Source organism: Lathamus discolor, chromosome Z, assembly GCF_037157495.1.
Source record: "Lathamus discolor isolate bLatDis1 chromosome Z, bLatDis1.hap1, whole genome shotgun sequence".
NCBI classification, from domain to species: Eukaryota; Metazoa; Chordata; class Aves; order Psittaciformes; family Psittacidae; genus Lathamus; species Lathamus discolor.
Window position 1 is genome coordinate 33368186 of NC_088909.1, and position 14344 is coordinate 33382529.

The 14344-nt window shown below is 38.5% G+C and overlaps 1 protein-coding gene across 2 annotated transcripts in view; it reads left to right on the plus strand.

Moving 5' to 3' along the window:
• Positions 1-14344, plus strand: part of EDIL3 (EGF like repeats and discoidin domains 3) — a 250095-nt gene that overhangs the window by 183928 nt on the left and 51823 nt on the right. For both annotated transcript variants that reach the window (XM_065663106.1, XM_065663107.1), the window contains 3 exons: positions 4817-4972; positions 6066-6210; positions 12350-12534. In XM_065663106.1, the coding sequence (XP_065519178.1) occupies positions 4817-4972; positions 6066-6210; positions 12350-12534 (486 nt within the window). The remainder of the gene's footprint in view (positions 1-4816; positions 4973-6065; positions 6211-12349; positions 12535-14344) is intronic.

The window sequence follows — 14344 nt, forward strand, 5'->3', positions numbered from 1 at the left end:
CATAGTTCTCCATAAACTACATTTCTGTTTATGAATGAAAGCTTATGTAAAACTTAATTTACAGTCTTCAGGACCCAATGTTTCGTAAAAGCTTTAATCTGAGCACTTCCTGAAAGCTTGCTCTTAATGTATGTTTCAGACAAATCTGTTGTGTATGAAATGTTAGTGGTGTTACTGCTAATAGTGCCATAACAAATGATGGGAATATGGTTATGTATTCTGGACAGGATCATCATATATGGTGTCTTCCAGAGTCACTCCATCTTCTGATCTGTCTCCTCCTCTCCTGAATGTAATAATGTAGATGAGACAGATGCATCTGATTCTGTCATGTTTTGTCAAGTACATAGCTTCTATGTAGTGAATAAACTAATATTTGATCACAAATTAAAGAGGAATGTGAACTTCTTGATGCTGTCTTGATGCTGTCTTGATGCTGATGCTGTCCCTAGTCCCTACTGTTCTGTTACTTTGACATATTCTGATAGTGCATTTAGTCTTTTTCTGGAGTTCTAGCAGCTGTTAAGCATGCTGGTAAGTTTGTTTTGTTGAACCCTTTGGACTGCATATGGAAAACAAGTTTGAAGCAGTTCCCTCCAGTGTTATGGTCCTACATGTACTCACACCTAAAAGTGCAGCTGCAAAAGACACCATGCATATGGTTCTGGACTAGTTCTGAATTGTCTTTGAAAATGATGCATTGTACAATATATAGGAACTCATAAAATTGCCTTGTTCATATTGCCATTTTCTCTTGGGAAAATACTCAGTTTTCTTTTTCTTTTTTTTTTTTTATTTCTGGTATGGATTTTTTCAGTTTCCAGTAAAATCTTGACTGGCTACATCTTTGTCAATGTAGACATCTGAATGATTTAGCATCATAGAACAGATTTGTGTGAGTCATTGCAGTGAAAAACATTAGCACACCAGTGAAAATTGTTTAATAGATGATAACTCGTACAGAATCAGTGCTGAAAGCAGGAGACATGGCATACTGGTTACTTCTTCCCCTCCTTTTGAAAGAGGACATGACCTTGCTTGTGATGATAGAAGTCGTCTAATCGTGGAGTCAGGATGATTGTGGTGGTTGAAAGGAACAAGGTTAAAATAAATTTCAAAGACTGCTGGTAACTTTTTAAACTGACAGGGTTGATTTTATTCCCTAGTTCTTGGACAGACATCACACTAGAGGAAGTATGCCTCAAACAATTTACTTTTTAGGTGATTTTGGCTATATGATATAGTATAGAAGGCACCAAGTGACTGGTGGTACGTGAATTCAGTTTTCAAGGGTGTATACAGCACTGACTCTGAGGTATTGTACCTCATCCCCTGGCATTGTCTATTAACTTGAGTTGACTGCCATGCCTGTGCGCTAGCTGAGCTGTTCACACTGTCATATCATCATAGAAGCACGGACTGGTTTGGGTTGGAAAGGACCTTAAAGCTCAACCGGTTCCAATACCCTGCCATGGGCAGGGACACTTTCTGCCACACCAAGTTACTCCAAGCCCTGTCCAACCTGGCCTATCAGCATGGTGACTTTGCATCATCCACTGCATATTTTGTAGACATAATCTATTTCTTGTAGAAATCGTGTTTAAAACAGTTGATGTCAGATTACTGGCTTTCCTTTACATGCAGTTTTACCTGAGTGCTCCAGTGTACATAATTTATTCTCGCCCCAGAAAACTTCCTCATTGAAATGCAAAACCTCTGAGGCAGATTCCATTACTGGTAGGTGTTAAAGGACACCTTACCTAAGTTTCATAAAATGCTTTGTGCCATGAAGATGTACAGCAAAGGCATCTTTGGATCTGCTTCACAGCCAGATCCCTGATGGATGTTGGGTGAATTAAGTCTTGTGGAAGCTGCTGGACCCAGGAGCCCTATCTGAGCTGGGTGCTGAATGCAGCTCCATGGACAGTGACTAAGCATCAGTTCTGAATCTGTTACTCTCAAAATAATCTTAAATTATAAGGCTGGTAGAACTGATTGGTCTGTTATTACTTTTTTTTTTTTTCCTGTAAGTAATTTCCTCAAATTTATATGCAAGTGTCTCTTCTTACAAGTTCTTTATCATGCATTAGTACTTAAATTACAGAGGTAAATCCCTCAAAATACTATTGATTTTCTATTATCCTTGATTTTTCCTAGTTATTCTAGGTAATGGTAAGGGTTCCTTTATAACTGAATACGCTTTCACCTTCATTTAAAAGATGTGTTAAACTCCTGTTCTTATCCTGGTGACTTTCACCTCTTTGTTTTAAAACACAGTCACCAATATAATTAGAATTCATTCTGAACATTATGTCCTATGTCTGAATCCACAAAGAAGAGCTTCCATAGCTGTTTTTCTTTACAATTGCCACAGAATAATACCTTTGAAAGTGCTTTTAGTGCTAACAGAGCTAGTTCACATTTCACATGGGGAACTTCGATTCCTACTAAAGTACATTAAGAAAGCAGGTTTCAGCACCTGCTTTATTATAGTCATTGCACAGTCGTAATATTTTGATATTTGATAAGCTCTGACTTGAAAATTTTCAAACACATAAATGAACTCAGACATAAAGTGCCAGTTATTTCCATATGCACTGAAAGGAGCTACCGCAGGCATGATGTTAGCCATATTATGTACATAAGCAAGCTGCGGGAATTTGAAAAGTGCAGGGTTTTTCCCCCCTTCATTAGGATTTGCCTGGAAACATTGACGGAGTATGCGAACCTAATTTCAAAACACAGTGTCCTCTATTTTCTGTGTTACATCAGGCTCAGTAGTGCTTAAAGCCCAAGCTCAGTTTGCAGCTCAGTGTATGGATACTGATCAGGAAAGCCTCTAAATGGAAAGATTCTGTCTATTAAAGCAGAGAAGTAAATAAAATTGCGCAGATGTCCAGACAAGCCTATAGAGCAGGCTGGTGCATAGCAGGAAAGAGGCAGGGGTTTTACCTCCTGAAACTCACAGAACACTGGTTAAACAGTATGTGTATTAAATATTTTACTGTCATTGAGAGATTAATTTTAGGTGGATCTTTTGTCATTCTTTTACTTCTTGAAGTGCAGTGATTGATTTGTTGTACGTTAGAGATGGAGGCCTGGTCATGGGAAGGACTCAGTGTGGGAATATAATATGCAGATCTTAAAGCTGATATTCTCATTAGAAACTACTCTTCCTGAGTAAAAAAAAAAAAAAAAACCCAAACAAAAAAACCCCCATAAAAACATTAAAAAAATATACACAAAACCCATAAAAAAACCCACATAAACTGATCCAAAAAACCTTGCTAAGGTTATTATCTGAAAAAAAGAACATTTGGGAATGAAACTGCAAGAATATTAGGTGCATACATAACTAGATCCAAGAAAATTTATCTGGTGTTGCATTATACCTTCATTTTCCCGAACAGTGAAATGTGAAGATACAACTAGTCAGTATGTGCAAAAGGCAAATAATCAATGGCTGGTTTGTGTTTGGGTATGCTTTCTAATTTGTTTCAGAGGTGGTATTCACTTCTTTATTAACCATTTTGTCAGTGTAGGAAAAATTGTTTTACTTGCCTGTTTATTAATATTCTTGAATTCTTTTTAGAGAGTGGAACCTGCATAAGAGACTTCTAGAAACCTTTACGTCTGACTGCTTATTCTATGTTAACTACATTTTTAAATGTAGGTAGGGGGCTGGTAGTAGTCTCTGGAGCTGTTATCTTGCAAGTATAATGTGTCTTTTTTTTTTTTTCTCTGGGATGGGGGAAAAGGTTTCCCAAGACTGTGAAAAGGCCTGAATTTCTTCTAATATGTACCTGTGTAAATTCCTGGTGTGAGTCCATTTTCGCCACTGCAATTGCAATTTTTTTTTTTTTTAGTTTTCCTGGAATATTTGAGAAAGAGCATGTAAAAAAATCTGAGTTTTTATAGGCAGCTTCTCCTCTCTTAATGTGTCCCAAACTCTAAAATACCCATTGTTGTGTTAAAGATGTATGAGTGTTTATCAATTTCTTACAGGCAGAACTGTGGTAAAACTATACTGAAATTTCTTTTGCCTCAAGAGGAAAAATATCATAAGCCCAAATATTTCAGATAAGTAGCAGAGAAATAGCTAGACTCTCTCAAAAGAACAGTAAAATTCTTCCTTCCACTTTCCCACGTGTACCCAGGAAGATATTGAAACACTGAAGTTTGATCATCTTGATAGAGGCTAGATTACCTTACCAAGTGAGAGAAAATCTTGAGACAACATGATAAAGAGATTTAAGTATTTAGACAGCAGAGATCTGATATGTCTCTTACTCCCCATATTCCTGTACTGGGACTGCTGTCCCAAATAGTGGGGATTGCAGTGGGTCAGAGACACTAAGTGGAGAGCAGAGGCAAGATTCATTTGAAGGAGGCAAGTGCTAATGTATTTTAATGCATTATTTAGATTGTCATCACACTGTTTCATTTCCTTTCTAGGTAGGAAATATAGAGCAATAATCCCATATACCAGTAATATGCTATATCCCATTAATACACCAGTAATATTCTATATACCAGTAATATAGATGTGTGTGTGTGTGTGTACATGTACATGTACATGTGGAGACATAAGCATAGTACTGGCTTTCAGTTCAGGGTTTTTTTTCATTTATTTATGTGCATAGGTACATGAAATGAATGAAAGATAAAAAGAATTATTGCAAGTGAAAAGATAGTAATTTAAGTGCTAGAGCTGCATTTTTTTTCTATCTGTTAAATAAATAAAGGAATCAAAGGAATCAAGAATGAGAATTGTGACCCTCAATTGGTTAATGATAACATTGTACTGTTATTTCAGATAAACCTGCAGAAGAAGATGCGAGTCACTGGAGTTATAACTCAAGGTGCCAAGAGGATTGGAAGCCCAGAATATGTAAAATCTTACAAAATCGCATACAGTAATGATGGGAAGTCGTGGGCAATGTACAAAGTAAAAGGCACCAATGAAGATATGGTAAGATTAAAGCATTTTTATGTGAAATTGTCATGTGTTTTAGTTGCCTTCAGAGGTATCTCTAGAAGATGAGCGTAATTGCCTGACATTGTGATATAGGTTGCCTTGTTATTATTTTTGTCTAAAAAAAAAAAAAAAACAATAAATTTGCTCATTCTGTCTGCTAAGAATTTCTTATACTTTAATTGATGGTTGTATAAATACTATATCCCAAGGCTAGGATAATCCTGTTTATTACATTTAACTGATTTTCGTTTTAATTAGTTTACCAGCAATTATTCATTCTTCCATTTTGAATTTATTTTTATTACATATAAAAATATTATAAAATATAAAAATAACACATATATTAGTGTTAACCCTTAGAAGCACAGAACTCATTCATCAGTGCTGATTTCTGCACAGCACAAACAGTATTATTCAGTGGGAAGCATGTACTTACAGTTTGCAGTTACTACTTATTTTTTTATGGAGTTGTGCATACAAAGCAGCAAAAATCCCTTTACTGGGTAACTTAGGATAGAGCTAAGGCACTTTGCAGCATTAAACATAATAACCCTATTAGAAAATTAAAATGCTGTAGGAAAAGGTATTTAATGAAAGAAGAAAACAAAGTTACAGGCATATCTGGTTAGTGAGGAGTGAGCAGAAGAATGCTTGTAAGTTTCATTCAGCTCCCCATGCAATCAGTGGGAGGGTTGCAATGTGCTTCAGTGGGAGTTGGATCAGGTTCTTGAAGCAGAGGGAAAAAAATAAATGTCAATCAGTGCAAATAATTGCAGGCTAAATTGAATTGGGATTATTTAATACACTAATTAGAAAAGAAGACATAATTTAGTTGCATTAGTAGCTTCAGTTTCTAGGGGTGACAAGATAGATGTCCCATTTCAGAGCACGTGGCAAACGCGTGCTGATGAAAACTGATGTCAGCATGTATTGCTTATACACTCGCATGTTGGGCACTAGGAATGATAAAGCTGCCTCTCTTTGGGAAAAAACTTGCAGGGGAATGTGCAGAAGAACAACCCTGGTATTTCTGAGATACGGAAATAAACTGAACCTCCAGTTTTATGTATATATTGTTTTATCATAGGTGTTCCGTGGCAATGTGGACAACAACACCCCATATGCCAACTCCTTCACCCCTCCTATCAAGTCACAGTACATACGGCTGTATCCTCAGGTGTGCAGAAGGCACTGCACATTGAGAATGGAACTTCTGGGCTGTGAGCTGTCAGGTGGGTGTTCTGCAACCACTGCCCCTCAGAAGTCAACCACCAACAGCACTGAGGTCTAAACCATGTGCATTTTATTCACAGAATCATAGAATCTCAAAATAGTTTGGGTTGGAAGGGACCTTAAAGATCATCCAGTTCAACCCCTGACATGCGAAGACAGGCTGAGAGAGCTGGGCTTGTTCAGCCTCAAGAAGAGAAGGCTCTGGGGAGACCTTAGAGCAGCTCTCAGTGCCTAAAGGGGCTACAAGAAAGCTGAAGAGCAGCTTTGGACAAAGGCATGTAGGCACAGTACAACGGGAATGGCTTTAACCTGACAGAGGGGAGACTGAGATGAGCTCTTAGGCAGAAGTTCTTCCCTGTGAGGGTGGTGAGGCCCTGGCACAGGGTGCCCAGAGAAGCTGTGGCTGCCCCACCCCAGCAGTGCTCAGGGCCAGGTTGGATGGCATTTGGGGCAACCTGGCATTCTTGGTGAAATGATGTTCTTATCTAGCAACTTCTCCAGTTGCTTATCTCTTCTTATGCAAATTATTTAAGCAGCAGCAATTACCTAAGTGATGTAAGTCCAATAACTGCGTGCAGCAGGGTAATATAGTAGCAGCCTAATAACGCTTAGTAAATCTTTCTGCATGCATTAGCCTCCACTTTTCCAGCAACCTGGAAAAGGACATTTATAGCAATTTTAGTATCAACAGCTATTATAGAATCAGAATCTACTAGGTTGGAAAAGACCTTTAAGATCATCAAGTCCAGCCATTATCCCATGTCACTGAGGGCTTCATCTACATGGTATGTGAATACTTTCAGAGATGGTGACTCCACCACTGCCCTCGGCAGACTGTTCCAATGCCTGACCACCCTTTGGGGAAGAAATTGTCCCTTATCTCCAGTCTAAACCTCCCCTGGCACAGCTTGAGGCCTTTTTGTCTTGTCCTGTCACTTGTTCTTGGGGGAAGAGACCAGCCACCTTCTGGCTTCATCCTCTTTTCAGTTGTAGAGAGCAATCAGGATCTGTAATGTTCCATACTAAGCGGACTAGGAGACGAAGATTCTCTAATTCGCAGTTACACTCAGCACAGGCTAAACTAAGCACTGGAAACAGTTTTTGAGAGCCAAAGCTGTGTGTGCAGTGCTGCACAGCAGAGGCACAGCATAAGCAGGCATCAAAGCTGATGGAATTCCTTCTGTCTGTGGTATGAGCATGCTGACATGCTGTGTGACATCCTTGAGGGACAAGGGTTCTTCCGCTGCCCTTGAGGACTACTCAGAGTGCACTAAGGTATTTTTTGCTATGCTACTTCAGCCATGATTTCAGTTTAGATTTTTGTGGATTTCTAGCAGAAGCATCTCATGGCAAAAAGTAAATGAACAAGTGGAATCAATATAAACCCTCTTAAGGTTTGTAGCAGCAGAAGTTATAGCTCATAGATATAAAGCCTGACCTCTAGCCACTCTCTGCAAGAACCATGTTCCCTTACAAATTCAGCAGAGCATGTAAATTTTTTATCTTTTTCAAGAGATCAGCCCTTTACCAGTGGGAGTGCTGCACTGAATTAATTTAAAAATGACTTTTATGTGGCTGCCTGCTTACTGTACAAACAATAGTCATCCAGTTCACGAATTATATATCAGAGCAGCTGGAGTTAAATAATTTTCAGTCCTCTAGTGGCATCAAAACCAGATTCAGAAATGAAAAGTTAATGCATTAATCTCACTGTAGCCCTTTTCCAATATAGATAGGTTTGAGAGTAAATGGAAAACTCTGTCTAGCTGCTTTAGTCTATTAGATTTTATTTTTTTTTATGTCTTCCATTTCTAGAACTACAATTTAGAGTAAGTCCTTGCCAGAATGACCAGGAATTGTTTTGCTCAAAGAACTGTGAAAGCTACTGAAGTGAATTCATTTCAGTGGTCTCCTAACAGTTTCAAGGTCATCATTTCTTAGAACTGCAGGCAGCCAAGGCTCAGCAGAACAATTTCATAAGAGTACAATTATACATAACAGACTAATTCACTGTAATTCCAGGTGATCTTAGACAGAAAAACACTTTGAGAGGCCTGACTTTTCTAACAAGTCCTGGTGCTAGGAAAAAAAGTCAGTATTGAAGGGAGGGAGACTGTCTCGCAGCACCAGATGATTAAAAAGTAATTCTTTCTTAGGATAGACTTCAGCAAAATGTTCAATATAATCTGCTCTAGGCTTATGAATAGGTTTACTTACCAGAACCCATGGTCAGATATTACCAAATACCATGATCAATGTTTCTGAAGTTTGACATTGGTAAGTTAAGCGTTAATTTTCATGGACTTCTGTTCCTGCCTTATTTGTGTTTTGCACATATGTGTTGTAAACTCCCTTCCCTTCATAAAACATTGATGTGGGGGAAGAAGCAGATCACAGCTACTGTTTATTAGAATGCCTTTATTCATTATGCTGGTATTACTAGTAACATCAAGCTGTTGTATTTGAAGACAGATAACTGTTCGCACAACTCAGTCGCTTACTCATGCAGTTCACTCACACAATGAAACAGCTGCACAGAGGAGGCTTTGCCTTTTTGCATGCAAGTCTATGCCATACACTGTTGATGATCCTGTATATTGGTGGCTGTGCACTAATTCAGCAAATCTTAGTATTCTGAGTTTATCAGGTCTTGCAGAGGAATGCTGGTCCCCAGGGCTTAACCATCCGTGTGAAAATCAACAGCTGAGCGTGTAATTTTCCTCTTTTTGGCAAGTAACTATTTCTCGATCCTAACAGTGCCTTTAGGTACTGTTCACACAAACTCACACACAACTTAGTTGTGGATTTAGTGACATCTGCATTTAATACGAGATTCCCCTTACCTTGTTCCTTCTCAGTACTGTCTAATCTGGAAAGAAATCCAATGCTCATTAATAGAAAAAAAAAAAAACCAAACCACAAAACCTCTTGATTTTCATAGAAGAAAAATAACACAGTATTAGCCAAAACAAAATCACCTTTGCCCTCAAATAATTTACCTATGCTGCTTTTGCCAATACTGCACGAATCCTGGCCCCAGACAAGATGCATGTAGAACTTTGCATGGAGATCTTTTTGTGGGTTTGGGTATTAAATATTTCTATTGAGGGTTTGAGTTTTCTTGAAAGGGGTGGTAGGACAGGATGCAGAGTAAAATAATTGTTCTCTCAGAAGAGTGAACAAAGAATAGCCTTCGTGTCTATTCTTTCAGGCTAATCCACTCTCATTCTCATTGTTTCACTGTTCATGTTTCATTGAGCTAGACCAAATAAGAAGTAACTGCAAAACCTATACCTAGATAGGTTAAAACATGCGGAGGTGCCAGATATCATTTATCAGAGATGGTGATATCAAAGTATCTCAAATATTTTGACCTAAGATGCTCCACTGACCATAGCTGTATGTCCACATCAGTTCTCACTAACTTTAACAGGTTGTAAAAATGGAAAGGGAGATTGAATCCCTTTGCAGGGACATTACAAAGCAAATTTAAAGAAGATACAGTGCAGTGGAGATGTCCTGTGGAGTCAGAAACATTATTATAGACACACTTTTGTGAGGGATGACTAGCTACAGACACAAAGTTTTGTACTAGTTTGCGGTTTCCATCCTTTGTTGTATAGGTAACAGCTCGCCTATCAAAGTAAGTAGTCATTACTTTCTGTCATTGCAGCAGGGTGCTGTAGGAGCTGGGAAGCAACTGGGTCTGCTGTTGCTCTCTGAGACACAGCACTAACACATTGCTTTGCCACCATTTTCCTCTCTTCGATTCTCATTGTTCTTCTCACTTTCTCCTGTTACCTTTAACAACTGTCTTCCTTTTCCCTTTGAGGTAGTGGAGAAGGAAGGCGAGTGTAAAATCCCATTAATGCATGCACGCGTGCACAGACACACAGGCAGAGACATCTGTCGTTTCATGAATCAATAATAATACCCAGAAAAGATAGAATTATTTTTGATGGATTGAACCAGCACTGAAAATCAGTTTTGACAACCCATGTTTTTGTGTCAGAAACCTGCTTCAGGTTCCTCAGATGAAACACTGCTGCTGACAGCCCTTGTGATTCTGAATTGATACTTCAGAATTGAATAATAAGCAAAGTCCATTTCTAAAGCAAGGGATGAGTCTCCCTCATTTGTACTATCAAGTGTTCCCTCATACTCTCAGGAAAATTGTTCTGTTGTTGAACTAGCTAGTTCTTTCTACAGACAAGTCTATGCAATTTTCATTTGTGCACTGAGAATCAGTTCTGAGACATTAATTTTTCAAAAATGAACTTTTTTTTTTATTTTTCAATTTAATATGAAACACAATTTTAAATGCAGTATTTACTTCATTAAAGAGCATTACTAGAGAGCATTACTAGAGTGTCTAGTAATACACATACTCTTGCTGTCAGACTCCCCACAAAGAGCTTGGTCTCACCTTCTTGATTTTAATACATAAGTCTACTTAATTCTGTGCATTAAACCTACAGAAATAAACAGAAAGTAGAATCTGACCAAAAAGGTTTTGCTAATAATAGTAAAGAAAGTAAAAAAAAAAAAAAAAAAAACCACATCTTTAAATCTGATAAACATACTGTGGAGGAAATGAACTTTTATGAAAAGGGGAACCATCTTTGATGCCTAGCTCAAATGAAGTGAAAAACAGAGTGAAAACTTTGAAGGTGTTTTAAATGGTCACACAATGCTCCTAGTCTGTCAAGAGGCACCAGCAGAGTAGGTCATGGTCACAACAGGAAAGCCTTCATGACTTAGCTGTGTGCTTTAAGAAACACATCAGGTTGCTCAGCAAATGACTGATAGGAACCAGCTCTGCAGCATGGCATATGAGTGTCAGGTAGAAAGCCTCTGTCTTCTTAATGATACATGAAGTCAAGGTTTTGTGCATTCACAGTGATGACGCACTCCACAAAACCAGGTATGTTAGGTCCTGAGCACACTTCATTCAGTTAGTTAGAGTATGTCAAAATACTATGGGCAATTTAACTGAGTTATGTCAGCTACTAAACTGAGTAGGATCCCTGAATTTGTGAAGTGAAAACTTTGGGACAGCTGCACATATGCAGGTTTTTGACAGCTGGGGCAGGAAGGAAATGAGAAAACAGCTTCTTTTTACATTCTCATCTGCCATCTTTTACCTTTTCCTCAATAATCAAACATTACTCCACCCAGCTCTACATCCACCTTTCCTAACCCCTTAGCAGCCCTCTGTCTCAGCCACTTGGCTTGACTTTTATTTTCCTATCTTTTTTAATATTAAAACTATGCAGCTCATCTGCCTTCCTTGGCTTCCAGCACTGTTGTTATAGACCTGCTATCAAAGGGTGTCTTTCCTGTTGTCAGCTTGCTTCTTCCCTCTTCTGGGTCAAAAACCTTCTCGTTTCCCAGTGTACAATAGCAAAGCAGAGGAGCATAGAACCACTTATTATTCCCCACCCTGCCTGCCCCCACCCCACCCCCCCCCCCCCCCACCCCACCCAACATGCTGCAAAGTAACTCAATCATATGGGACATCTATGTGGTTTAAGCAAATAAGCCATTAACTCTATTTCCTCTAAGCAATTATTTCCTATTATTCTCCCTCCTTCACAGTTGGCTTTCTGTAGTCTTCCACTCCCCCAGTGGGTGCTGGGGCTTTCTAAATTTTTGGCTAGATGTCAAACAATTCAAAAGTATAGAAGAGCTTAGTGCTTGTTAACACTGTACTTCAGCAGTGGCTTTAAGAAAAGTTAATGTTTCCTCAGTAGGCAAACAGATGGTTGATGTGACATGGCATAAAAGCATGAAAAAATAAAACTGAATAGGGGAAATGATAGCAAGCTGCTGGACAGGAAAATAAAGCCAAGATAAGAAGAGACAAAAGTCATCTTTTCTGTTTGTTTGCCTTCATACATTTATGCCAGGATGAAATACGTTGAATGCTCTATCTTGTTTTCGATTCTCCCAAGGTAGTGTTTAAATAAAATGCCTTGAATTAGCTATTTTTCATTTGGTTTTTTTGCAGGTTCCTCCAACAATAGTCTTGATTAAAGCCTTTTTCAAGAATTGCTAGTTTTCTTTTCCGTAACAGAAAACCTATACCACTTGCAGAGATAAGTAGGTAGTATCACAAATCTTATTTTGCTGTTCCAGGTTGCTCTGAACCCCTGGGGATGAAATCAGGACATATACAGGACTACCAAATTAGCGCTTCCAGCGTTTTCCGTACACTCAACATGGACATGTTCACTTGGGAGCCCAGGAAAGCACGGCTGGACAAGCAAGGCAAAGTTAATGCCTGGACCTCTGGCCACAACGACCAGTCACAGTGGTTGCAGGTAACATTTCACACATGTTTCCCCAAATGTATATCTTCTTTGCAGTTCAAGTATAGAAATGGTTGACTGGTTTTAGGATTATATTCATATTCTTCAGTTTCTGAGTGTAACCATCCTTACTCTGCCGTACATAGAAGATAAATCTGTAAAAGCTCACACAGGTCTTCATGTCTTTGGTACCTCAGTTGCAGAAACCCCTGCCCAAGGAAACTTTCACCTCCATAACTAAACCTTATGGTTAAACCAAACCCAGCAGCCATGAATTTTCCTTTGTGAATGAGCATGAATAGTAGTTGCAGATCTATTTCGCTGACTTTTTCTATTTTGTTGAGATGTTCATATTTTTTTTATCCCTTATGTCCTCCCAAGAAGCCCTAGAAAAGCGTATTTACTTCTGCTTGGTGCATATTAGCAAATCTGGCTCCTAGAAATTGTCTTTGTGTAGTTGAGACTGATAAAATCACCTTCCAATACCTCTCTGAAGCTAGCAAGACTGATTCAGCACATGAATTCATTTCAAAGCTGTGCAGAGGGGTTTTTAGTCTGGGAGTGATTTATACTAGTCAGTAGTACACTAATGTGAAAGATTGCAATAAATCGTCACTATCGAAGCCTATTTGACCAGTCGCTGACACATTTACATTTTTTGAACTGTTGAAAATAGCAGTGTTTTGAGTCGGCTGCCAGTTTCCAGTGCAGTTCTCAGTGGGAAGCCTCAAAAGCACTAGATGTGGCTACTAACCCCCTGTAATCTTTTCACATATAAATTGTGACATATTAGCTTTCTACCTACAGTTGCTAAGCCATTTAGCAATACCATTACTATCTTTTCTCCACGTTTACACATGTACAGAATGGAAGAAGCAGTTGGCTTGTTTATTTAACTTTTGAATAACTGAAGATCCTGGGATTTGCTGCATGTTTTTAAAGCACCTTGTTAAAAGAGCAGTTAATAAGGAGAGGAGGAAAATTTTATTGCTCTGTTTTACGGTGGAGAAGCAGATGAAAATGTTTCTCCCCATAGAAAAGAGGCAGTTGTATAATGTTTAGTCTAAGGTGAGACATCCTTTCCTATGGCAGAGGGGGTGAAACTACATTATTTTAAGGTCTTTTCCAACTTTAACCATTCTATGATTCTATGATTTAGCCCCATCAGTGATACCAAGACACTCCACAGGAATGTCCTGTTGGGTGTTATTCCTCCTCTGGGTGACAGTCGATTTTCACTTAGCAAAAGATGGCAAGGGGCTGAAGACTTGATTCTTATATTGTAAAATTTTCCATTCTGTTCCAAGTCTTGCTATGTTTGAACCCACCTGAACCTGCAAATCTCATCTGTCCACTTGCACAGTCTCTGCAAGTCCTTGAAGTAGCAGGCGTATTTGTTTGTATCTGATCAAAAGAAAGCTGTGAAGAAAAATTTCTCTTTTTGTTCATTTGCCATATGGCTATGGTGTGAGTTCAGTAACTTCACAGGAATATGACTAGTTTACCCTTTCCTGAATGTCATTATATTTAATATTTCTCCAGAGGACTATCATAACATTTGTTGTTTGAAATAAAAGAAAAAAAACAGGCGGCATTAAAAACACTAGTGTTTTCAGCACTTAAGTTGATTCTTAAGTTCTGCTATAGGTTGATTACTCTGAATTCAGTCTGTGAGTAGAGATAGGCTCACATGCTTCAAGCCTAGGTAACAATTCTGTAAGAAAGATATGCTTGTTGTTTAAATTTGTTCATTCATTTTTGTTCTCTTTGCTGTTAGTTCCCTGTTTTTTTCCTTAAAATGCAGATTATTGCATTGTGACTT